This window comes from Nylanderia fulva, unplaced genomic scaffold, assembly GCF_048542155.1.
Source record: "Nylanderia fulva isolate GAGA-0341 unplaced genomic scaffold, ASM4854215v1 Scaffold17, whole genome shotgun sequence".
Classification (NCBI taxonomy): domain Eukaryota; kingdom Metazoa; phylum Arthropoda; class Insecta; order Hymenoptera; family Formicidae; genus Nylanderia; species Nylanderia fulva.
In genome coordinates, this window is record NW_028189945.1 from 2400636 (window position 1) to 2425514 (window position 24879).

General features: G+C 32.8%; 2 protein-coding genes across 11 annotated transcripts; one reads left to right on the top strand and one right to left on the bottom strand.

Annotated features, from left to right (window-relative positions):
• Positions 1-3844: 3844 nt before the first annotated feature.
• On the top strand, positions 3845-15318 carry LOC114938193 (ATP-dependent 6-phosphofructokinase). 6 transcript variants are annotated; one of them, XM_029312017.2, is made up of 17 exons: positions 3845-3990; positions 6135-6255; positions 6339-6490; positions 6563-6752; positions 6830-7040; positions 7261-7369; positions 8937-9125; positions 9260-9450; positions 9552-9633; positions 9875-9901; positions 10001-10021; positions 10252-10353; positions 10774-10980; positions 11071-11223; positions 11337-11661; positions 11765-11987; positions 12068-15318. In XM_029312017.2, the coding sequence occupies exons 2-17, from the start codon at positions 6162-6164 to the stop codon at positions 12210-12212; spliced, it is 2421 nt and encodes an 806-aa protein (XP_029167850.1). In that variant the 5' UTR covers positions 3845-3990; positions 6135-6161; the 3' UTR covers positions 12213-15318. The 6 variants fall into 6 exon arrangements, with proteins under 6 accessions (XP_029167850.1, XP_029167854.1, XP_085337273.1 ...); XM_029312021.2 differs by lacking the exon at positions 7261-7369 and adding an exon at positions 8195-8303; XM_029312022.2 differs by lacking the exons at positions 3845-3990; positions 7261-7369 and adding exons at positions 4017-4214; positions 8195-8303.
• Positions 15319-17216: 1898 nt separating this feature from the next.
• Positions 17217-24609, bottom strand: LOC114938311 (proto-oncogene tyrosine-protein kinase ROS-like). 5 transcript variants are annotated; one of them, XM_029312199.2, is made up of 9 exons: positions 23104-24609; positions 21806-22917; positions 20289-21564; positions 20117-20219; positions 19576-19995; positions 19174-19391; positions 18506-18976; positions 17903-18259; positions 17217-17470 (listed from the first exon to the last, which is right to left on the bottom strand). In XM_029312199.2, exons 2-9 carry the CDS (start codon positions 22300-22302, stop codon positions 17351-17353), a joined length of 3462 nt encoding a protein of 1153 aa, XP_029168032.2. In that variant the 5' UTR covers positions 22303-22917; positions 23104-24609; the 3' UTR covers positions 17217-17350. The 5 variants fall into 5 exon arrangements, with proteins under 5 accessions (XP_029168032.2, XP_029168031.2, XP_029168029.2 ...); XM_029312198.2 differs by having other exon boundaries at positions 20117-21564; positions 23556-24609; XM_029312196.2 differs by having other exon boundaries at positions 20117-21564.
• Between the last annotated feature and the right edge of the window lie 270 nt (positions 24610-24879).

Sequence of the window (24879 nt, forward strand, 5' to 3'; positions counted from 1 at the left end):
TTTTTTTTTTTTTTTTAATGAAGATAATAATTCGCGGAAAATCGAATGATCTTCCGAGTATACTTGGAACACGCAACATTCTGATAACATTATTTATATAAGATAAAAAAAAACTACTCGTTGACTTTTATATATACATATACACTGAACGTCATATATGTATAGATGTCTAAACACTTTAGATAAATTTTATAGGGAGTATTTTCGAAAACGATCCATTATATGTTTAAATGTCCAGAGGGTTCTGATTTAATTTTGCATTATGGAGACTATTCGATTTTTTTTATTTTATAAAACATCTGTTATTCTCTCTCACTCTCTCTTTCTCTTTTTCTCTTCTCTCTCCATTTTATATGGTATCAAATGATATCAAATAAAGTTTCAGCATTAATCTTTTATAACTTTACTACTAGTTTGACCAGCTGGTTCTTTCAGGACAGCCCAGGCGATGACAAAGTTGCAATCGCATGGATTAAAAAAAAAAAGAAAGAAAGAAAGAGAAGGAAAGAAAAATTAAAGTCCAATGAAAAAAAAATTATTCGCGCGAGGACGTATTGTTTGGCATAATCGAAGTTTAGCAATATATCGAGAGAGCGAGAGCGCAAGCAGGAGCCACAGAGATTTTTTCATGTACTTAAAAAATGCAAAAGGATATTTATTACGATCGCTATTATTATGGGTATCATTGTACTAGATGTATAATTCCCTCATCCGCTCTTTAATCTCCTTTGCCCTTTCCTTCCACCCGATCCTTATCCCCTAAATCCTCCTCGCCCACATTTTTCTTGTCGATGGTATATATATCTACACATGTATTTGTATACACGAATTATGCATTATGTATACATATATACATACATACATATATATATGCATACATCACGAAGAGACGGTAAATACGCGACGCGAGGTATATATATGTATATGTACGCGTGCCTTTTCCGACAAGAAAGGCCTACCTATACGATTAATCATGCTAAAAATTTTTTGCACAATTTATACGTGTAGCCGATACGAAATACGGTTTTTTGCTAACGAGAGAGTAGCCGAACTACTACATAATGCGAGCGACGAGACGCGAGAAGTGTCACGCGGAAGCTGAGGAAGATTAAAAAAAAAAAAGGACAAAAAATATGAGCGAACGAGCCGATTGTTCCCACCGATACTCTCGCGCGAATCGCTCTTGAGCAGCCTCTTGTCGAGACCTAGATAGAGACCGCGAGAGCTCAACCTGCGACAGACAATGGAATCGGTCGAGGTTTTCGAGAAGGAGCGAATAAAATTCGACAGAGAGAAGCTTTTCTCGTCTCGAAAGAACGAAACACTCGGCCGCGTTCAGGAATGAGGTTGAGAATATCTTCGCGTTAGGTGTAGATTACCATTTTCGTACGGTAGAGTTCCCGGGTAGAGACGACATTCCTATGGATACCGGCGACAAAATTCGAAGGGAATTGCAATTTTTTATTTATTTATTTTTTTTTCAGAGACTTGGAATTGTAGGATTTTAATTTCGGAAACTCGCCAGCTCTTCGCGATGTGAATTGTCTCTATTTTACTTTGGAATGTTACCTTTTTATTCGGCAGATAAGAGAGAAAGAGCAAATTGGTGCCTGGTTTATACATTTTATTGCGATATAATTAATATCACTTTCATTTATATGTATCATTAATTATAAGACACTTTTATTCAACATCTCATTTCAATCATTATTTTTTCAAATCAGAGTGCACTGGATGATGACGTATTGCATCAGGTATATATTTGATGCAATATTGCATCAATCTCCATTTTTCGTCGAGCAAAATTGATGATTCTATAACACAATTAAGCAATTTTTTTCTCGATATTGAACCGCTAAGTATAAATGGCCTTCGATTTTGTCACCGCGTAAAACCTCTCGCTAGAACGAAGGTTTTCCTCGGTTTTGCTCTTCTACAATTGTAGCCTGTTTTTAGCTGTCGACCCGAGATCTTCGCCCCTCACCCGCTTCCCTACCCCTTCCTTAAATCGATATAGATCAATGCCGTTTCAATCGAATATATTACACGTTAAATGGATCAACAAACAAAAAAAGATGATTTGGTGGGGTGGTATTTGTAAATAAAGCTGTAAAAGCGATGAAACGGTGCAATCATTTCACCTTGCATCAATCGCTGCATCGGTGTAGAAATAGAATATATATAAAACATTTTTTTTAGAAATAGATTTTCTTGTCCGATACTGAATATCTTTCAGAAATATTTCAAGCAAATTTAAAAACATACTTGACATTTGCAAGACCTCGATTTATTCGAAAATCATTAATCTCGAAAGTAGTGGAACTAATTTCAACTGATTACCTTCCTGGATATTAAATGGTTTTATATAATTTATTTTGCGCGGCTCGCTTTACGTCGTAAAAAAATCTATTAAATCGAGTTTTTATAAATCTCGAAAAATAAAGAGAAGTGACAAGTATTTTCTATTTTTAACAGATTGTAAATAAAATATATATTCGCAGCGTTTGTAAATCTTTATAAATGACAAGGCAAAGATCCTTGCACCCATTAAACTTCGCTCAGAGGACTACACGTCAGATTGTTTTTTATCGATGAGTTGGCTGAAATGAGCATATTGCATTATTTGTATCTTTCACAATCTATTTTCAAGTCTTGGAAGATGTACGAGAGATTTAATCTTCCTTTTTTTATTTTTTCCATGTTGATATATTACATTTTTTTCTGAAATATTGTTCCTGAATCTTTTGTTCTTTTGTGATTTTTCGGAAAGCTTTGTTGAAAGTTTTCTATAAAGAAAAAGCAATTCTTCCAATGGGAAAAGAGGTGCACAACTTTTCAAACAATCCATTAATCGAAAGGTATACGAGTCTTGAGAAACATAAACTGTTTGTTCTTCATTTTGCTACACGAAACCATCTCTTCAAAGAAGAAGAACGTCGACGATCAATCAAGACAGTTATAATTGAAGATAGAAGTGCTGTGCTCATCTCAAAGAACTTGCCTGTACTCGTCCAGGGGATTATAATCGAGCAATCATAAAGTTAATATTATTTTTTAAAAATAGTTTTTATAATGATATGAACGAGAGAAAATAATCAGTCATTTTTAAAGTGAATATAACACCTTCGAATTGTATAGATTCGAGTGACATTGCGAATTTGAATTTTTTCCAGATTTACAGATTATCACCAGGTAAGTTTATCTTTTTCTTAATAAATAAAAGATTGAAAACAAAATACAAAATAAAAGAGATCAACTTTGTTACAAGAAAGATGATTTTTATTCTTTATTTTTTGTCTTAATTGTTTCTCTTTATACTCGGCAGTAAAATTCTACAGTCAACATTGATCTCTATTGCTTTCTATCTTATTACGAAATCACTATCAATTGCAATAAGCAATTCTAACGCACAAATTATTTTTATTCACCGCAGCTTTACACAGTCGATGTAAAAACGAATTTTGAAGAAAATATTAAATTTTACTCACATCGAATTAAAAGTATGGACTCTTCGATAGAACGACAACAAGACTCTTCATCATTTAACGATTTTCAATGGAAGATAGGCCAGGTAAACTATGCATAAAATTTAGAAGAGTACCTCCCTGAAAGTTTATGGACGATTAAGAATATCTCTGCTTCTGAAATTTAACTCTAACAAGTCTTCTTGGCGAACCCCATTAATGCTCCATCTTTTGAATCTCCCGCGCGATACATCGATATGCGATACATCGATATGCGATATATCGATATGCGATATATCGCATTCGAACGATGACTCGAATTTCGAGTCGCGTGATAGTCCCGGACGGCGGGTGACATCGGGGAGATGGGAGGGTGGGGGTGGCGCGTGGGCCAGCCCAAAGGTCACCTTCAGTCGGCCAAACGTCGTGATAGTGGCGGGCGACGTTGGTCAGAGAAACGTCGGCGTTGATCGGAGCAGCGGAGGAGCAGCATTAGCGTCGCGATTGTCAGTCACGTTTTTCTCTGGTGAGTCCCTCGAGCCGCCCGATCGCGCTCATTGATCAAATGTTCTTTTCGGAGCACGCGACGTCGCCCATTATCACCTGTCACTTGCACGCAACTGTCAAATGATCCTTGCCGCGAACAGCGTCGTCTCCGAATCCATTCGCGTCACGTTCGGCCAATACTTTCGTCCGCCTAATCGTGGATGACATTTGCTCCAATTTGCCTCGAGATGAAGGGTCGAAGAGGTGCGTTTAGGTTAAACCTAGGAACCCTATAAGAGGGAGATCGCCGCGTCCTTGTTGCGTCTCGCGGAGCGATCAGGGTCGTTCGATTCGGAGACTCTGGTTCACGTGATGTTCTGTTAATAGAACGGGCTTTTAGAATTCGAACGAATAACAATAGTCGCAATACAGTCGCGGCTATCTTCCAATAACGATCGATTATTCCCGCTCAAGGTTTCTGTGTCATCATTTAAAACATTGTACGGGAAAACATATTAATTATCGTCAATTATCGTTAATTCTTCTGTGGAATATCTATATATATATATGTATGTATATATCAGTGTGTTTGTTTAATTGTTGTGACAATTGCATCTCTTCGCTCGAGAGAGGATGCAACTGCAGTTGCATCATATTTTATCGTTTCCTCGAAGGTGGAATATTATGAGAATGGAAAATTAAGGAAATACAAAGTCAAGAGTTCCTCTCTCGGTTACGTGTTCGATCATGCGACACGAATTTTTTCGCGGAAAGGCCGCGGATAAAGTTACGAGGCTGCATATCGTCGATCGTAAATTATTGGAACATCTGGTCACGAGACGACGCGAGGTTACTTCGTAATAATTTTTTGTGAGAATAATGCAAGTAATATATAATTGTACGTTGTACAAAAGCGAGACTCCGAGTTGTTGACGCTTCTGCGCATTTTTTGAAACGCAGCCAGGTTTCTATAGTACTCGCATATGTCATTCGTCAATTTTAATTTTAAATTTTAAGACGCGAAGACTCGCGTGTCGTAACGCTAGAGAGAGACTGTAAAAGAGAGAGAAGCTTTTCAAAATAATAATTATTCCGAATCGTATATTATCTCATGTGTTTTTGTTTTCGGAATTTGCGTGCTTCCGAATTTAATCGAACTGTGAGGATTTAAAATTTTCGATTGAAATATAATACGCTTTTTTCATTGTCATTATTATTTTTTATCATTATGCAAAAGATTGAAGGAATATACAGAGCATGATAAATTTCTAAAGAAATTGATTCACCATTGAATAAATTAATTCATCATTAATTTAAAAAAAAAGTAATTGATAAAGAAACATTTTGAAGTGCATTTCATTGTTTTCTTTTATTTACAAAATGAATTTGAAACAATGTATATAGTTTGGTTTTATTGAAATAAGGTTAAAATTTTGATGGATTGACATAAAAATTATTTTAATAACTGGTGAATTGTCTGGCGGAGAAAAATGTTTAAGGATCACAGAGTTCATACTCAGTGTTGTTGCGCAGATGAAAATTGTTCGGAAAGCGCGGAAAGTGATAACGATGATGTTTCGGAAACACATAAAGGCATTTCAGAAGTGCAAAAAGTAGATGCACAGGAAAGTTTTGTCGACTCTATCAAAACTATGTCCTCAATGAGATGCGCCACATCCAGAGATCCTTCAGAAAAATCTATCGCTGTTCAAGTTTTAAAGAAAATCGACGCTGACAGAATGAACAAGATCAAAATGCAAAATTTAAGACTTTCTTTGACATTTCCTAAGGCAAGCTTATGCTTGTTAATTGCAATATTATATATATATATTTTCTTTTTTTTAAATATTTATATAAAATAAATTTATTTCGAAAAATTTAATTTCGAATTTAGATGTTCTGGAGGGGTAATTTTGAATCAGTTGAACATTCACCAACTGGCTCTTCGTTTGAGATAAAATTTGACACGCTCGAGGAAGAATATGCCAGAAGTCTGCGTTTTTCACAGCTTAAGGGACAAAAAGTTACGAGACTCCTTTATAACTCTTGTATTTGTGTCTCTCTGTTTATTATAAAAAAATGCTAATTAAGCGGGAAAATTGTCATGTTTTTGAGACGAAGAGGGAGAAAATCTAATTTCTCAAAAATATTCATTTTAACGTTGTGCGATGTTTTTTACTACAGAGTTATAAGGAATATTGCGCTGCAATCATGGCTGAGGAAACGTCAACTCAAAAGTTTATCAAACCTGGGAGTCATAAGGGCAAAGGCATCGCCGTGTTCACCAGCGGTGGTGACTCTCAGGGTAATCAATATAGTGAAAAATAAATAATTGTATTTGAAACAAACGCAACAGTATATTCTAATTATACAAATTTTCTCGATTAGGAATGAATGCTGCTGTACGAGCCGTTGTAAGGATGGGCATTTATCTCGGGTGCAGGGTATACTTCATTAGAGAAGGCTATCAGGGTATGGTGGATGGCGGAAAGAACATCGAAGAAGCCACATGGTCGGCCGTGTCTTGCATCATCCACAGGGTACATATTGGAGAACGTTGCGTCATATGACTCGTCCACGCGTTATTTACACGCTGTATTTTTCTTCTTCAGGGCGGTACAGTGATAGGCTCCGCTCGATCTCAAGATTTCAGAGAGCGTCCAGGTCGCCGAAAAGCCGCTAAGAACTTGGTTAATCTGGGTATAACCAATCTAGTGGTGATCGGCGGAGATGGCTCTCTCACAGGTGCCAATCTGTTCAGGGAAGAGTGGTCAGATCTTCTGAAGGAACTCGTTGCGTCTGGTAAATAGAGAAAGAATTGTTTAAAAAATACATATCATATACGTCTATTCGAAGCTAACGTTACTTTTCACCCATAGGAGAAATAACTGCCGAGCAAAGCGAGAAGTACAAACAACTACACATTGTTGGACTAGTAGGTTCCATCGATAACGATTTCTGTGGCACAGACATGACCATTGGTACCGATTCCGCGTTGCATCGTATCATTGAAAGTATAGACGCTATAGTTAGCACGGCTTACTCTCATCAGAGAACGTTTATAATGGAAGTTATGGGTCGTCATTGTGGGTAAGTGCACCTTTTCTTATTGAGAAAATAATTTTATTAATATTGAACAATTTTATATATATTATTGAGCAGAACATTAGTCTCCGAGAATGTAAAAAAATATTACACATGATTTACGATAAATCTCAACGATAGGTTACAATATACGAAAATAATATTTGTAATCGTTATCGCGTCGAAATTGATGTAAGATATAGATAAATGGGCTATTTTCGGCTAGGTATCTGGCTATCGTGGGCGCTTTAGCTGCGGAGGCTGACTATGTTTTCTTCCCAGAATGTCCGCCTCCCGTCGATTGGCCTGAAAAATTATGTAGAAAATTGGAGCAGGCACGTCTAATAGATTTTTCGAAATTCTATATAGATTGCGTTGCTAATTTTTCACTAACTCGACCCAACATAAAGAATGATTTTTTTATTTCTGTACATGTCAGTTTTTGGGCTGCTAAGTGTTTTGAATTAATACTCGATCGTATACGACATTCTAAATAATGTATATTCCTCTTCTGAATATTGACGTAAAGAGGAATGCGAACGAGAGAGATTTACTCACACTTTATTGACGCGCATTAATTAATATAAAGCTAAATATATATATATATATTGCTACATAGAGAGTTATTACGTCTTCGACTGATACTGAAGATGAATTAGATGACACAGAGTCTTTCAGGTACCTGACATTAGCGTCAAGTATGTCTACAGAAGCCACCTATTCCTTTATTCCTGAATCTCCGACAAGTGGTGACTGGATCGAGGAGCTTTGTCAAGCTGTGCGACAGGCACGTTTCTCAACCAGTCGTTACTTTAAAACATATATCATTCAATGTATATCCGAAATTATACAGACATGTAAAAAAAAAAAAAAGATCGCCACATTTATTTTTGCACTTTGAAATGCAATATTATTTCTTTGAGACTAAGACTCGATTACAGCCAGATTACATTTTTATACATGTAAAATATTTTCTTTTTACCTTATTTTTATATTGCTAACACTTAGATTGCTCAAAAGTTTATATCGCAACTACATTGATTATGAATTACATAAATATGTCATGATTGATTAATGACGCGTACATTATATTTTATACGATATTTTTAAATATTGCATTGAGATAGAATTTTAGTTAGGTTTACAATATACCGTTACAGTTATCTGGCTCTGGTGACAGCTATATGTTGCGAGGCTGATTATGTTTTCATCCCAGAATGGCCACCCGAGCAGGGGTGGCCCAACAAGCTGTGCAAAAAATTATTGCAGGTTCGATAATTTATTTTTTTTTTTAATTTTTTAAGACAAGTATATTTATTTAAATATCTTCTGACTCTCGATCAACCTGCAAAGTTAACAGCGCATTTGCTTCCTGCAATTTATACTCTGTTTCTTTAAACAATTTCAAGCTCTGTTATAACTATATACTATATTTTAATTCATAGCTTATTTTGTTATTCAATTTACTTCTTTTTTATGATTATAGATTATTTTCAGTATTCTTTCTTTGGGGCATTTTGCACACTTTAATATAGAAGAATCAATGATATTATTCTGTAAAGTCAATCGAATGCATGCTGTGCTAAACTTATAACATCTTTTTAATGCTATGTGTGTATATGTAGCACTATGTATGATAAAATACATTTACACAAAATGAAATATGTGAAATGGTGTTAATACAAAGCAAAAAAGTAAGGCAAGAATTTTCAGAATTATATAGTTTCTTTGTATTCTTGTTATTAATACAACATACACTGCATCTGCGTATTATGCTATAATCTTTAATTAGCTTCAGTCTTCTATTTTTTTTTATAGCTTGTGCTTTTACACGTATGAAAATAAAATCTTAATTTCAGCATCCAGGGAAGGATTTCCATTACTATACAATTTTCTTTTCAGGAAAGACTCACCGGTCAACGACTTAATATTATTATCGTGGCTGAAGGGGCTGTTGACAGAAATGGTGATCCGATTACAGCTGAAAAGGTGCATAAAGTAGTCGTAGACAAATTACAGCAGGATACAAGAATCACCGTTCTGGGTCATGTACAAAGAGGTGGCAATCCTTCAGCCTTCGATAGAGTTTTGGTAAGATGCTATAATGAAAAATTTTTTAATTAAAAACTAATTTTATTTTGTCTAAAATATCGAGCAAGTGTTTAATGATACACATTTTTAAATGAATTAGATCTTCTCTGAAATAATTATTACACGTGTTACAGGGATGCCGGATGGGAGCGGAAGCTGTGATGGCTTTAATGGAGGCAACACCCGAGACAGAAGCGTGTGTTGTCACTTTAGACGGTAATCAAGCGGTGAGATTACCACTCATGGAATGTGTTCGTCGTACGAAAGCTGTGGCGGAAGCTATGGCGAAGAAAAACTGGGATCTTGCTGTTCAACTTCGCGGAAAGTAAGTATCCCTAAAAAATATGTCGTATATTTACGAATATGAAAATATGCAGTATATCGATAAATGTATATGTAAATTTACTCACAATTTTTTCTATATAGGGGTTTTGAACGCAACTTGGAAACTTACAAGATGCTGACTCGTTTGAAAGCTCCGGATTTAGATCACGATGCACTCAATAAGGTACGATCATTTTTCATTTATATTCTATTTATACAATTAGTTTATATTCTGATGACCCAAAAGCTATGTGTGTTACACAGGAGTATTATAAAAGGTAGCATTTTTAAATCTTAAACATTAGAGAAAGATAGAAATGTATATTGTCCAAGAAAAAATATTGGGTCTTTAACGTATAAAATAATAATGAAGAATAATAAGAAAATAGATTATTACATATATGTTATATTTGATACTGCTTCAGGAAATTAGTGGCCGCGCGTTATCGAAGGTAAATCAGTTAAGAGCCTATAAGAGTCGCAAATATCTCATTTATAATATCAATAAATGTGAACGCAATGTCCCTAACGCACCTTTTTCCTTTCCTTAGCAATACACTTTATGCGGACAAGTGAGTTAACACACAACCCTCCTTTGGAGTAGAGAATGTGTACCTTATATTAGAGATATATCATTTTCATGATCGTTCCTATAGGCAGATGTATAGCGACAGCATTATGCGCTATTTAACGTGCTACATCATAATATATATTAAAAGCAGTCGTTTAGTTTTCCATGCACGCTGCATGACACATCGCGTATCGATTTTCATCTCGTTAGTAAACTGCGGTTTTGTTACAGGATCATTACACAGTAGGAGTCATGCATATAGGATCACCGTCCTGCGGTATGAACGCAGCGGTTCGCTCTTTCGTGAGAAATTGCATCTACCGGGGTGATAAGGTGCGTTATAAATATTTACATATATTTTTTTTGCGCTTTCAATTTCGTATACAGTACATCCCAGACTTACCGTGCCACTTGTTAATGAAAGATTCTTGCGGTGATTTGGAGATGATTTTTTCTCGAGTTATAAACGATCGAAAATAAAAGCTTTTTTGTAAACTAAACCTTGTGAAAATAAATTATTAACAAAACTATATTTTTTAGTTAATTTCAGGTCAACTTTACTTTAATAGAATTTTAATTTAAAGTTTAATTACAAAGATACATGATTTTATAAATTGAGAACATTAAAAAAATGATGACCTTCCTCGACATTTTTGCAGAGGAAAAATCGTCTCCAAATAACCTTAGGAGCCTTCCATAAATGTATGGTACGGTAAGATTGGGACCCTGTATATTTATCACGGTGTGTTACAGGTATACGGTATCTGTGACGGAGTGTTAGGTCTCATGGCTGGTAGATTAAAATTGATGGATTGGCCTTCTGTCACCGGCTGGGTCTCGGAAGGCGGCGCGAAGCTGGGAACGAAGCGTTCACCGCCTCAGGAGGATCAGTTGCCCGCAATTGCTCAAAAATTAAAAGAATTTGGAATACAAGCGCTGCTCATCATAGGTGGATTCGAGGTAACGAGAATTGCTCCGCGAACGTTGCACCGTTCTTGGATTCTGCTCTCGAGAGGTCAGCGTCGATAAAGCGCGCATTTTATTTTCCAGGGTTATCAAACCTGTCTCACATTTTACAAAGCCAGAGATAAATACGAGGAGTTCAGGATCCCTATTGCTATGATTCCCGCGACCATTAGCAACAATGTACCAGGCACTGAATTTTCATTGGGCTGCGATACAGCTTCGAATGAAATTACAGAAGTAAGTTCTGCGATATGCTTGTATTGTAGATTCGACACTCGCAGAAAAGATAAAGAAAGTGATTTAATATTTGATTATATATAATCCTTAATATATTGTCTTATCTCCGATAGATCTGCGATCGCATTCGACAATCGGCGCAAGGTACCAAACGTCGTGTATTTATTATCGAGACGATGGGTGGTTTTTGCGGATATCTAGCGACCATCGCGGGTCTAGCCGGCGGTGCTGACGCGGCTTATATCTACGAAGAGAAATTCAATATTAAAGATTTGAATCACGATGTCATCGCGATGGCAGCGAAAATGTCGGAGGGTGTCGAGAGGGGCCTTATTATCAGGAACGAAAACGCCAACGAGAATTACAATACGGAGTTTATGTTCAGACTTTTCAGCGAGGAAGGCAAAGGTTTATTCAGTTGTAGAAGAAACATTCTCGGTATGTACTTCTTCTTTATCTCTTTAATCGACTTTCCAATATTCAGACGCATTTATAATACAAAAGTAAATATTTAATTAATTAATATTTTTCTATATTTTAGGTCATATGCAACAAGGTGGCTCGCCGACTCCCTTCGATCGTAACTTGGGAACGAAGATGGGTTCTAAGGCAGTTGAATGGTTCAGCGATCAACTGAGAAAATGCACTGGCCCTGATGGCAAAACGGTCACTACAGCAGCTGACAGTGCAGTGATGCTTGGTATTATCAGACGTCAATATAGATTTACGCCATTCACGGATCTTATCGAAGTTACGGACTTTGAGTACGTATTCTGTTTCGCACTTTCTGCCGAGTCGCTTTAATTTCTTGCGTAATGTAATAATAATTAAAAATTTACTACAGACATCGTATTCCGACGTATCAATGGTGGATGAAGCTGCGTCCACTGCTGAAAGTGCTGGCGAAGCACGAGTCGACGTATGAGGAGGAAGGCCTTTACATAACTGTCGAAGAGATGGACGAACAGAAGGATCCGCCTCTCGTATAATGGCGAAATCGATTGTTTAAAACGCCGCGAGAGGTAATGCGGCATTGGAAATGGATATTATTATTAATCGTGTGGAAAGTAGTAGGTGTTGATGATTCAGAGAAATCACACAGTATTGTATGACATGATAATTTTATCGCTGCTCGACGAGAGAAACGAGAATCTTATATGCATATATATTTATTAGATCATGTATATCTTTGAAAAAATTTGATTGTGTACATTATTGGTTCTTAGTAGCGTTTGTGTGCCACGTACGTTATTTATTTAAGATTCGCACGCAAACATTTTTTAAATATAAATAATTCGGATAATAGATGTGATCGAGAATATATATAGGAACGTACTTTTTCTTTTTGCTCGGAAATCATATTTGTGTCTTGAATGTTTTCCAACTCAGGTGAGAAATAGGTACAAAGGCGGTATCTGTGCAAAGTGCAAAGGTAAGGTATACTTTAAACGTTTGAGAAAAAAATATAAAAGCGGTTGGCAACGATATGGTATTGTTACAGTATCTTATAATAATGTTAAAAAATCGCGTTGCGTAACATTGATGTATAGTATCAAAGATAAATTAGAATCGAGATATATATTATATATATATATATAAAATTTTAGCGTAGTAAAATAATAACAAAGTTCAAGTGCTAAATAACGGGAAAATTATTTTTACGAAAAATATGCAGAAAACACACAACTATAAATTGGAAACTAACGACGTGCAAAATTTACATTTGATATGCTACTCGAACCTAATATTACATGAACAAGTTTTGCACATATATTTTTATTATCATAGATTGAACAACTAAATAGATTTATATTAGCATATTTAGCGAATAGTGATATTATTTATACATTTTCGATGTTTTAGACATTGTGACAGACTAACAGCAAATCTTGTGTTTCGATATCCCTTTTTCTGTCTGATTTTTTTTAAATATAATCGCGCGATATGAAACGCTTAATAAATATAATTTTCAATTGTAGTACTGGATCGAGAAGTAAATCAGATTTCAGAAATGTTTCAAAGAGTTTCACACAGATTAAATATTCTGAACCGTACTTGTGGTCTACTAAGATATAGGATTAAAAAAAAGTAATGCGATATTTTGCGTCGGTGAAAGTGTTTTAATCCTTCGGTTTAGCGTTACTCGCGAAGCTATAAAAAGCTATTGGAGAATATACCTGTCTACCTCAAAACATAATTTTGCAACGGTGAACAAACGACTCGCCAGAGAGAAATTCATCCGAGTCGCGCGTTAAAGTGTTGCACGTAACGTTAAAAGAAAAAATTTTTCTAAAATTTAAGATTTGTGTGACCACAAAGGTATTTAGATTTAATTCTTTTTCTCTCTGTCTCTCTTTCTCCTTCTCTCTCTCTCTCTCTCTCTCTCTCTCTCTCTCTCTCTCTCTCTCTCTCTCTATACTCGTATATTTATCTTTCGAGAGAATCGTGCAAGTATTAATCTCGTAATTGTTTTTTTTTTCGGCGTATAATGTAGTCACTACGTGTTCCAGACTCTAGAACCAGATAACTGCATTTTCTGGTGTAACCGCTGAAAATTATGTCTTGTGCAAACTCTTCTTCTACATATTCGTGAATTTTACTTAAGCGTCGAGATAAAAAAAAATTACCGACTCGCGTTATTTTAATGAAAAATACGCGAAACAAGAATCAAACAAAAAAAAAAAGAAAAAAACTTGTGCGTGATAATCTGATTACGTCATAATTTTTTCAACTCGTGATATTCACGCGTCAAAATTGTGGAGCAAATGACTTTCATTACGGAGATGCTGCTTAGCACTCGCAATGCGACATGATATAATTTTAAGACTTGGCTTTTAGTAGATATCGATATTCGATGCATGCGCTGCATAAAAAAAAATGAATGATAAAACTTTGAAAGTACAATGATACGCGCAATGATATGCGCTTTATGATTTACTCGAATTAGAATATTAATGTAGCTATATATAAAATATTGTATATGTAAAAGAAGTTATATATATTCGACAGATCGTGCTTGTTGAAAGTCGTTACAGAGTATGTATATGATCTATTAATAGCGTACGATAGATAAAATACTTGTTGAAAGGCAACTCGAATAATAACATTAATACGGCACCTGTTTAAATGCACGTAGAAATTTTGTTTATTTAATATTCTACCAAGAGAGGCTAAACTTATCAAACTAACGAAAATATGCGAAAGCCTTCGTCAATTATCTATGCATAAAATTGTATTTTTATTGTCATCTACATACTATTGATACAGATTATTTTCTGTACCTCTTTGATAGACACTTTTATTTTAAAACGATTATTTGACAATCCTATATATATATATATATATATAAACAATTTTTAAACATCTCTTTTGTGTTTTAATATATAAATAATATCGGATCGGAATATACGCCAGATATATCTGATTAGAAGTATTCGATATTCAAATTAGATAAAATATGTCGAACTTGTGCTAATATATACAAAGAAAAATTACGTTGATATTTAATATCATATTTGATATTCGTATATGTGAGATATATTTAATTTGCACTCGTGCATTGGTCAAGATATATATGTACATAGAATTACCGAGTGCTCTATATAAATCTCTACGTAGAGTTATGTAAGCAGAAATGTACAAATAGTGTATTTGCATATAATGTCAAGCTGTTAGCTGCCCGTCACGTAATAAGGGTGTAATAAGAGAATGAGAGAGATATATTTTATTTTTTAACATCTCAGAGATATTATATTTTCGACTCATTGTTGATCAATGAATTTACATCCTCTAACCACAGCATACGTATGTATAGTATTATATACATATATTGTTACTCTAATATATGTATATATATAGATATTTATTTTTCTCTCTTTTTTCTCTCCCCGAGACGTTGAATTATCGCGACGTTATCATATATATATATATTGCATATTATCTGCGAGACGCGGTGCGTATGAAGAAATATATCTGTATTTGCCGCAACAATTTCGATCGTTGCGATAAATATTGTAAATTTAGGAAAACACGACTACGTATTACATACACACACGATGTTGTATCTATGGCGTGAAATAAACTATATCTTCTAAATATGTGACTCACATCTCATCAAACAAATATATAGAATATATAGTTTAAATATTTTTTAATATTTTTACTATATATCATCAACTTCAGTTATATATATTTGTATAATATTAAGTACCGGCTTCTATATCCCTCTTCTTTCTCGATTTATCAAAACCCTTGAAGCATCTTATTTTGTTGATAAGTTTTGTCTAATCATAGTATTTTAATTAGACGCGTAAATTATATATCCGATTGCGATTCCGGTTATTTCGATATATTTACGATTAATTATTGACGCAAGATCAAGTATCCATATATTGTCTTACGATTAGATCGAATATTGGAGCAACATTATAGACATTATTCTTAATAGTGAACCAGTTCTTAAGTGATTTAGATCTGTCTTTTTCTTGATATCACAATATTTCAATATACTATCCGACAGTTTTCGCTAAAAAAGTAAAATCTTTTCGATTGCGATAATTAAAAAAATTTTTTCCAAACATTTTTCAACCTAATTTTTGAAGTAATCATGTTCTCGAATATTATAATACACGCAAATATGTATCTTTAATTTTAAATTGTATATTTATTCACTTATGTTAAAATGCGATATAATTATAATCTTTAAATTATAAAATAAATTACTTACCATATTACAAAAATTATATAATGCTGTAAAAGCATTGCCATGAGTCTTGAATCGCAAATTGCACATACTTTCTAATTGTTCTTATAATTAGAATATACACACTCCTCAAAATAATTAAAGGATTAAGAAATAGGCAAATTTTAAATAGTTGTAACTTTGTTTCGAAAAATGATAATTTAAATTTTAAAAAGGATTTTAAAGCTTAATTGTTTTTTTCTTCTGAAAAAGATGTTATGTTTTTTTCATCAAGATTCACTTGTCTTATTACATATTAATCAGTTAAATTGAATCAGTTAAATATGATTCGGTAACTTATAATTTTTAATAAAAAATTTTATTGATAATACAAATAATCTTTGATAATACATCCCATACGTCTGTTACGCTGCGCGAATTTAATAAAAGCGTAGATATTTGATCACAAAAGATTTTTGTAGAAAATTTTATTTCTTTGTTCGTATTTTCTGTTAAAGATTTAAATATTGAATTTTTATGCGTTACATAATTAATTAATATATTTTTTATGCATGGTTTGTAATAATAATTTTTGCAAGCATGCGACGCAATTTTTGAGATTTTATTATCAAAGACTAATATAACTTCGCTTTGCGTGCGTAATTATATTTGATTAAACTAAACAAAATTATATATATATATATATATATATATATATGCTACATAAATTTAGCATTTATAAGCAGATTTGTTAACACAGTAGGAAGTTACAAGTAAAAGTAATTGTGGCGACTCATAAGTCAAATTCAGTTTTGTTATTAAGTTTAATTATAGTAGAATACTAATACAAATTTGAGAAATACAATTCAATAACTTTCGTTAAAAAATAATAGATATAAATGAAACTACAGTATATTATATTAGACAATTATATTTTAATTTTATATTTTATTATATGTGTATTTTATATTCTAATTTTAATTCTCAAATGTCTATTACGTACATAATTTTAATTTGCTGAATTTTAGTTATGTATATAATTTTAATTTCTGAATTTTTGTTATGTATCAGACAACATAAGGGCGCGCTTCGCGTGCTTGAAATACAGAAAATTTTAAATTTTCTGTATTTCTTTATAATTCTTTTATTTTTTGCGTATAAACATTCTTACTTCTCATTTTGCTTCTCTGTCGCCTTTTTTGAAGCATCAATTTCGCCGAGCTCGATAGTGAAATTTATGGCATGAACTTTTTCGATTAGACAAACATTATTAGTGATATAAAAAGTATGAAAAAAATAAAATATAAAAATATTAAAAAGAGATTTTCACATTATTGTATTTAGTTACATTATGGCTATTGTATATAATATAATATATCGATGGTTAGAATAAAACATGGTAAAATCAATTATAAGTGTTAACAGGAGCTTTCAAAAATCACTCATTCAAGAATGCAATAACGTCGAATATTCTATGACATTTGGAGCATCATTGGTAGTTAAACGTTCGGATGTAGGATGTGCTATACTTTCGACAAAACCTTCTTTTTCTCCAGAAGACGGAAGCTAAAACAGAAAAAATATATATCGAAAAAATTTAAAAAACTAATGAAGAGAGATATATAAATATGTTGTGCGCTTTAATATTCAGTAAAAATATATTCGTAAAATCACAATTTTAAGCTTAACTGGCTGATTGTAAGTAATTTTTTGATGACACGCATATATAGCAAAACTTCACAAAATTGAATATAGCTCGAGCGCATACAAACAAAATTTGTAAAGGATTTTCAAGCTTTTTTCGCAAACGTTAATATTTATCAAAAGTCAGCAATACAAACACAAATAATTAAATAAATATTAAAAATATTTTAAATATAAGCGAGAAACAAGAAATATTTTAATCAATAAATTTTCTAATCGACCTTCTAAAGTTCAATAATCTATGCTATGACATATACATAAAATAATGATAAAATAAAATTATGATAGATTCACCTCTACATATCTGATACTATCAGCCGAACTCGGTATCGTGTCTTCTATATTGTTTCTCAGAGTTATAATATTTTCTAAACAAATTGTAAAATTCGGTCTAGCATTTATTGGACTCCAGCAACGGTGCATCAATTCGTATAACATCAATGGACAGTTGAGAGGTTTTGGCAGCTTGCCTCCCGCACGCACATATTGCAATACTTCATTATCATTTTTGGCAGAATAAGGGTGTTGACCTAATGTCATAATTTCCCATATAAGTACCCCGAACGACCAAACATCGCTTTGCGAAGTAAATTTTCGGTACATCAAAGATTCCAGTGCCATCCAGCGAAGAGGAAGCGGACCTTCTCCTTTCTAAAGCATAATTTTAGCACAGTTAAATTTCTTAACAAAGCCATCTCACAACTTAACAACCATCATTTTTTGAAGAAGCGTTACGTGTGTGCACATAAAGTTAATTTATCACTATTTTCCTCTATTATTATAAAAACTAAAAATACTTAACTTTTGTACATTTAAATTCACTTAAAATTGTATTGTACAATGTCATTACATGTAATAATAAAAAACAATTTATCTCTTCCAAATAATAGTATTTACCGTACGATAGTATGCATTCTTGTAGAGATTTCTAGCTAGTCCAAAATCGCTGATTTTTACAATACGATTTTCGCGATTTCTTGACGATATTAAACAATTACGACATGCGAGATCTCTATGCACGAAGTGTAGTTTTTCTAAATAGCAACAACCGCGTGCTACATCTTCGCACATGGCAAGCAAGTCTTGCAGACGCAAAAAACGTGGATCTGACGATTGCAATTTTTGACACTCTTGCAAATATTTCAGTAAGTCACCACCTTCCATTAATTCTGATATGAGCATTGGTGAATCAATGTCCGAACAGACGAACAACAATTTTACCACATGTTTGTGGTGAAAATAGCTCATAAGTTTAGCCTCTTTCAAAATGTTGTCTTTGTCATCCGAGGAAGCATTTTCTCGTAGTATCTTTATTGCGACAGGCATTGTGTTTACTCCTTCTAAAATCTCGACAGTTCCCTGAAATACCTGCAAAATAATTCATAATTAATACAAATTAATAATGTGCAAACTAAAAATGTTTGTATTATTTATTTTTATGAAAAATTTTGATTTTTTAAATTCTTTTTATTAAAAAGTCATTATCTCAAAATTTTTTTTATTAAAAAATTAAGAAAAGTCTTCGAGGATATATCTTTAAGACTAATAGAAAATTAGCTTTTTACTTTTCCAAATTGGCCACTGCCTAGAAGCTTTGTTCGAGTAATTTGCTCTTTTTTGATTATTCTCAAATTACATTTATCTAAATTATGTTGCAATTTAAAATCGTACAGCTTGTTGAGCTGAACACACTCGTGTGACAATTCACTTTGAGTTACTAATTCAATGTCGGTCATAATCGCAGGCAGAACTGGATCGTTAACTCCTTCGCGTTGTCCATACGCTGATAAATAATGTTATAAAATATTAATACATTGCAAAGTATAAATCATTTTCAACAAGTAAACAAATATTTTAGAATAATTTTTATATATGAATTTGTATGTACGAATTATATTTTATGTATGAAATCATATATCAAATAAAATAATTTGCAACCTAACTCTGAAATTATGAAGTACACTTACAACAATAAAAGTAATAAACATTATAGACTGCAAGGGTTACGATAAGGCTTAATACAAATGGTAATAGTAAATAATAATAATAATGCGCAGCCAATATTTCGATAGAATCTGTCAAATCAACTTCTGCGCTTGTTTCACTCCATTCTCCAAAACCATAAGCGTTTCCAGCCTGCACGCGGAATCGGTATTTCTGATTCATGCTTTTCGTCATTATCCAGTGATTATGTGTTCCGTTGTAATATAAATTCCAGTGTTTATTTGCCTGATTATCTTCTTTATAATTATTTTCGACAATTAAACCTTCCAGTCGATACAAACTCACTTGTGAATCGTGAACTTGTGCAGGCTTCCATTTTAACTGATACGTGGAATTTGGAAGTCTCGTTATCATAGGTATCCCAGGAGCACTCGGAATATCAGCTATGTTACACAAGAGTATAATTTGAATTAATTTTTTAAATTTTCTTATTCGTAAAATTATAACTTTTAAGATATTTTTAAAAAGTAAACAAATGATATTTTAATCTCTTCATTTGCTTACCAAGTGTTTTAAAAGTATAAAATCTTTCATCAAGCGGCCATATAAAATCTTCCATATGCTCGGGATATTTCAAGATCAAACGAAAATTGTAGAAAGTTCCCGGCTGTAAATTTTTTATATAATGTATTACTTTGTCATTATTTTTCTCAATATCGTCCGCGATTTTCCACACCTGCATCGTAACATTTTTGTATTCCAGTTTATAATCAATCAAGTTATGGCTTGGAATCCATGAAATAGCCATACTGTTTGTACTGATTCCGCTTAAAGTCAAATTATTAGGTTCCGAGTACATATGGGCGCTTATGTCTACGCTGTCAGTGAAGAAATTACTGAAATTTGCAGGATACACACGTACGTATATCGAGTATTCTTGTCCTGGCAGCGGGGATTGGATTATTGTGAAAAACTTGCCATCTACAGTACGTTCGAGCTTAAAAAGTTGTTCGATGTGTGGCACTTGATGAGTTATTTTTCGTGTGCCATTTGAAAAAAGAATTGATTTCCAATGCACCTCGTAATTTACTTGCTGCGCGCAGTTTAGATTCTGCGGTGGCATCCAATAGATCTTCGCTAAAGTAGGAGTTAGAACTTGAACAGTTACATTTTCCGGCGCATTGAATTTGCCTGAATTAGTTTTCTGTATCACATCCTCGCCGAATTGCAAGTCCATAGAGAATTTGTCAACATAAAAATTGCTTAGTGCCAGCTTTAATCTGTACTCTGTGAATGGCGTTAAATTCTTTATTTCGTAATGACTTTTGTGCGTTTGCTCGTTCCTTTTTTTGAACTTGTTACGATCATTGTCCAAACAATGGCTTACAGAAATGATATATATAGTAGTGGGTAAGTTATACTTTTCGCAGCCGTCATTGGGATCCGGTTCCGGAAGATTTACAATGATGCTATTCGCGGTTATGTTTGTTACTTTAATAGCATAATTGTTTACTTTAGGTATCAGACACGTTATTGGCGGATATGGCGAAGATACATCAAGAGCTATGACTGAATTTATGGATTTTTTGAAACCATTATCTTTTGGGACATGTTTAAAAGCATTTTCGTTGCTTTCGATAAGAGCATATTTTTTATTTAAAATATAGAGATAAACTCTGGATTGGAGTTCATTTCTACTGAACAAGTAAATGTTTGTCTTGTCAATTGTTAAGTAATTGAAAAATTTTTGATTTCCAGCGCTGAGAACCAAACGGCACCTACAACCATAAATGTCCCGCCCTGCGATTAAATGATCTTTCGATGTCCAATACATTAACGGTTGGTCAATATTTGTGTTGTCAATGTGCATGGTGGATGCTTCGTGTAATTTGTATTTGCAGAAGCATTCATTATCTTTGTCTTCCAAAAAAGATTTTTTATTTTTTCCATCGAGATCCGATTGCCTTATTACATATTGATTATTTGAATTTAATTCCATCCAGTAAATGTATCTGTAAATGTACAAAATATTCTCTATTTAAAAACATTATTGTATATATATTAATTGTATGTCGGAAATCAATAATCATTGTTAAATATGTTTACAATTCTGTGTCAATTTATTCAATAACTTATGATTTTCAATAAATAATTTTATTAAGTTATTGACTAATTATAAAATGTGAAATAATTATACGAAATTTCTAATTAAAAGGCAAATTTGTTAATTTGATTCACATACATAATATTTACCCTTTAAGTGGCACTATATTTAAAAATTTAGACTCATTTATCTGTAGGATACTATCATATTTGGCTAAGCCAGTTTGTTCCCACAATGTTAAATCTAGCTTCATAATATTTTTGGTGTGGTTGGCATCTTGTATCCAATAAAGATTTCTTGCTATCCAATCGATACAGAGATTGTGCGCAGAAGAGTCGAGATCAACTATTTTTGTGTAAATGTGATTTGTTTTCATTGTGTTTGCATTAAAATCGTATGAAATTAGCTCCGACACTTCATTAATCCAATAAAGTTTATGTTCCAATGCCGAATAAATAATTTCTTTTGTTCTATATTTATTAAGTTCATAGATTTTTTGTAAATCCATATCTGCTACTAATATTTTATGCGATGCGCTGATTAATAATAAAGGTACTGGATTTTCGTGCGTTGACGATACTTTTCTGAACTTTGTGTAAGGACCTGCGCCATTTTCGTTATACGCTTGTACTTGAAAATACATCATAGAAGGAGGTAAATTGGTCACTTTCTGAGCAGGAACGAATATCTTATAATAAATAAAAATCTGTCAACAATTAAGGGCGTCTACAATAGCTGTAGCATAAGATTGTAAAGACCGTAAGCGAAATGAATAAAATTTATTTCCTGCAGATTTCGTGCGTTCTACGGTAGACGCGTATACGCAATCACGAAAGAATTCTGGCGTTCTTAATTCTGACTGCGCGTCCGCTGTAGAACGTACGTCGTAGTCGTATAGGAAATGGATTTTTTTCATTTCGCTTACGACGGCTACGATCTACTGCTACTGTCGTTGTAGACGAGCCTTTACAGCCAGTTACGTTTATAGCGTTTCAAAATTTTCTATTATTGCTTAAGAATTTAAAAATATAAGATTTGCGACTGCTGAGAAACTATATATGTATAACAAAATAATGAGATTGACTATATCTTAAACTGTCTCTCTTAATTTCTTATAACATAATTAACTAATCAAGTCAGTTTTGGGATTGTAGACAATTTAACTCTTACCGACTTCATTTTTCACAATAACGTTATCAATATAATTCTCAACAGGTATGAGGTTTGAGGACTGATCATATATGTAGTGAGCTATGCCATCCTGTTAATAAATATATATTACATAAAGCTTGTAAATGTTCCATCAATTCTATCTTATTAAATCGGTTAATGAAAAATACATGTGCAATTAGATATAAACTTATTTTGTAAATTATGTGGTAAATATAAGTTTTTGTAAAAGCACAGTTTCAAATAGCGAGATTAATAAATATACGTAAATATTTACTTGTTAACGGTTGAAAATTTTCAGCTTTGCTAGAAATGGATCGCTTTAAACTTGTATATGATTCAGTTGACCCAAGGGCTTTTTCATTGTTTTATTTATATCGATTCGTTCTTTATATACATATATATACTCGCATTCGCATTACTATGTGTTCAACATATTATGTATTTAACAAATTATTTTAAAATGTTATATATTATGTATGTTTTGAATTATCTTCAACGAAGAAATGAGAAATTAATTTTTAAAGTTATATATGAATCACGATGTATTTATGATTGTAATGCTACGAATATAATATTCTATTATTATTTTACAACAATAAAGACATAATTATAAAACTTTAGCATAACATGTTTCTCCTGCTGACATTTGAAAATATAAAAAAATCATGGAACTATCATGAGAAGTTTAGATCAAAGCACATGAAAAGATTTTTCCTCAAGACTTACAGGTTCCTCCAAATCTTCCGACGAAAACGCAATGTGCGCTGTCATTAGTATTAACACCTTTAGTAAAACACATAATATTCTTAACATAATAACTTTTTTTTTTTGAAAATGTTGCACTCGATGCTTCTATACGATTCTATACGATTCGACTGGTAACTCACAACACAATGTTTTATTGGTAATGATTTAGATACTTTATACGATGTCTTGTGTTAATCGATGTCTCTTGATAGATTTTAATACGCCGAGTTTGTGTGCGTTCGTCTGTGTGTATACACATAAATAATAACTTATATATATACTAGCCTTTTCGGCCCGCGCGAAGTGCGGGCCTCAAAGCCTAGTTTCCCAACATTGACTCCGTTATTATTAGTTTTCACACAATTTTTCATTTTACAAAACTTTTTTGTATACAACATTTGTTGTAAAAAATTTTGAATTTTCTTTAATGTTGTAAATTTTTCGGGGTGTGCGACGATGTGGTTTTTAAGTACTCTTTAAATTTTTTAAGTCTGTCTGTATGTCTGTCTGTCTGATCGCAAACTATTTACATATTTATGAACCGATTTTCGTGAAACATGTACCAAAATATTTTTTTATCTTTTATTATTAATTTTTTTTATTTTTTGCTGATGTTCCCACCGCTGATCGCTGAATATAGCGCCGATTGTTAATAAACAACCCCCTTAACGATTATCTCTGTGAGACCGATTTCAAGAAAATCGGTGAAGAAATGTATGAATGCGTAGAAAAATTCACATAAATATGCGATTGCGTGGGTAAGTGCGTGGGTTTAAAAAAATTTTGAAAATTTTACTATCAATTTCTAAAACATCGATCAATAAATTTGTAAATGCGTGGGTAAGTGAAAACTTAAGAAAAAACTACATCATCACACTCCCTGAAAAATTTGCAAAATTTGAACATATTTATGTACTCTTAATGACATTTTTTGCAAACATTTTTAAGATATCATAATATGTCCGTGTTTTGAGTAGCATATGAGTCTGCATCTATGTCTATTTTTGTAATCATGTTTTAAGAAATATGAGTACAATATGAATACAGAATGCATATATTTTGCTATATGGGACGTGTTGCTATTTAGCATTGCGATATACATACATATAATATTTAAATGTAATAACATTTTAATTGCTAACCTTAGATATATAATAGAAACCATTAAATTATAAAATAAAATTATAGCTTTTAATGACTGAAATTAATTATAAAATGCAAGAGCGTGTTTCAAAAAATGAAAAAAACATGAATAAAATAATTCTGCGTTTGATAATAAAAACATTTTAAAAATGTGTTTTGA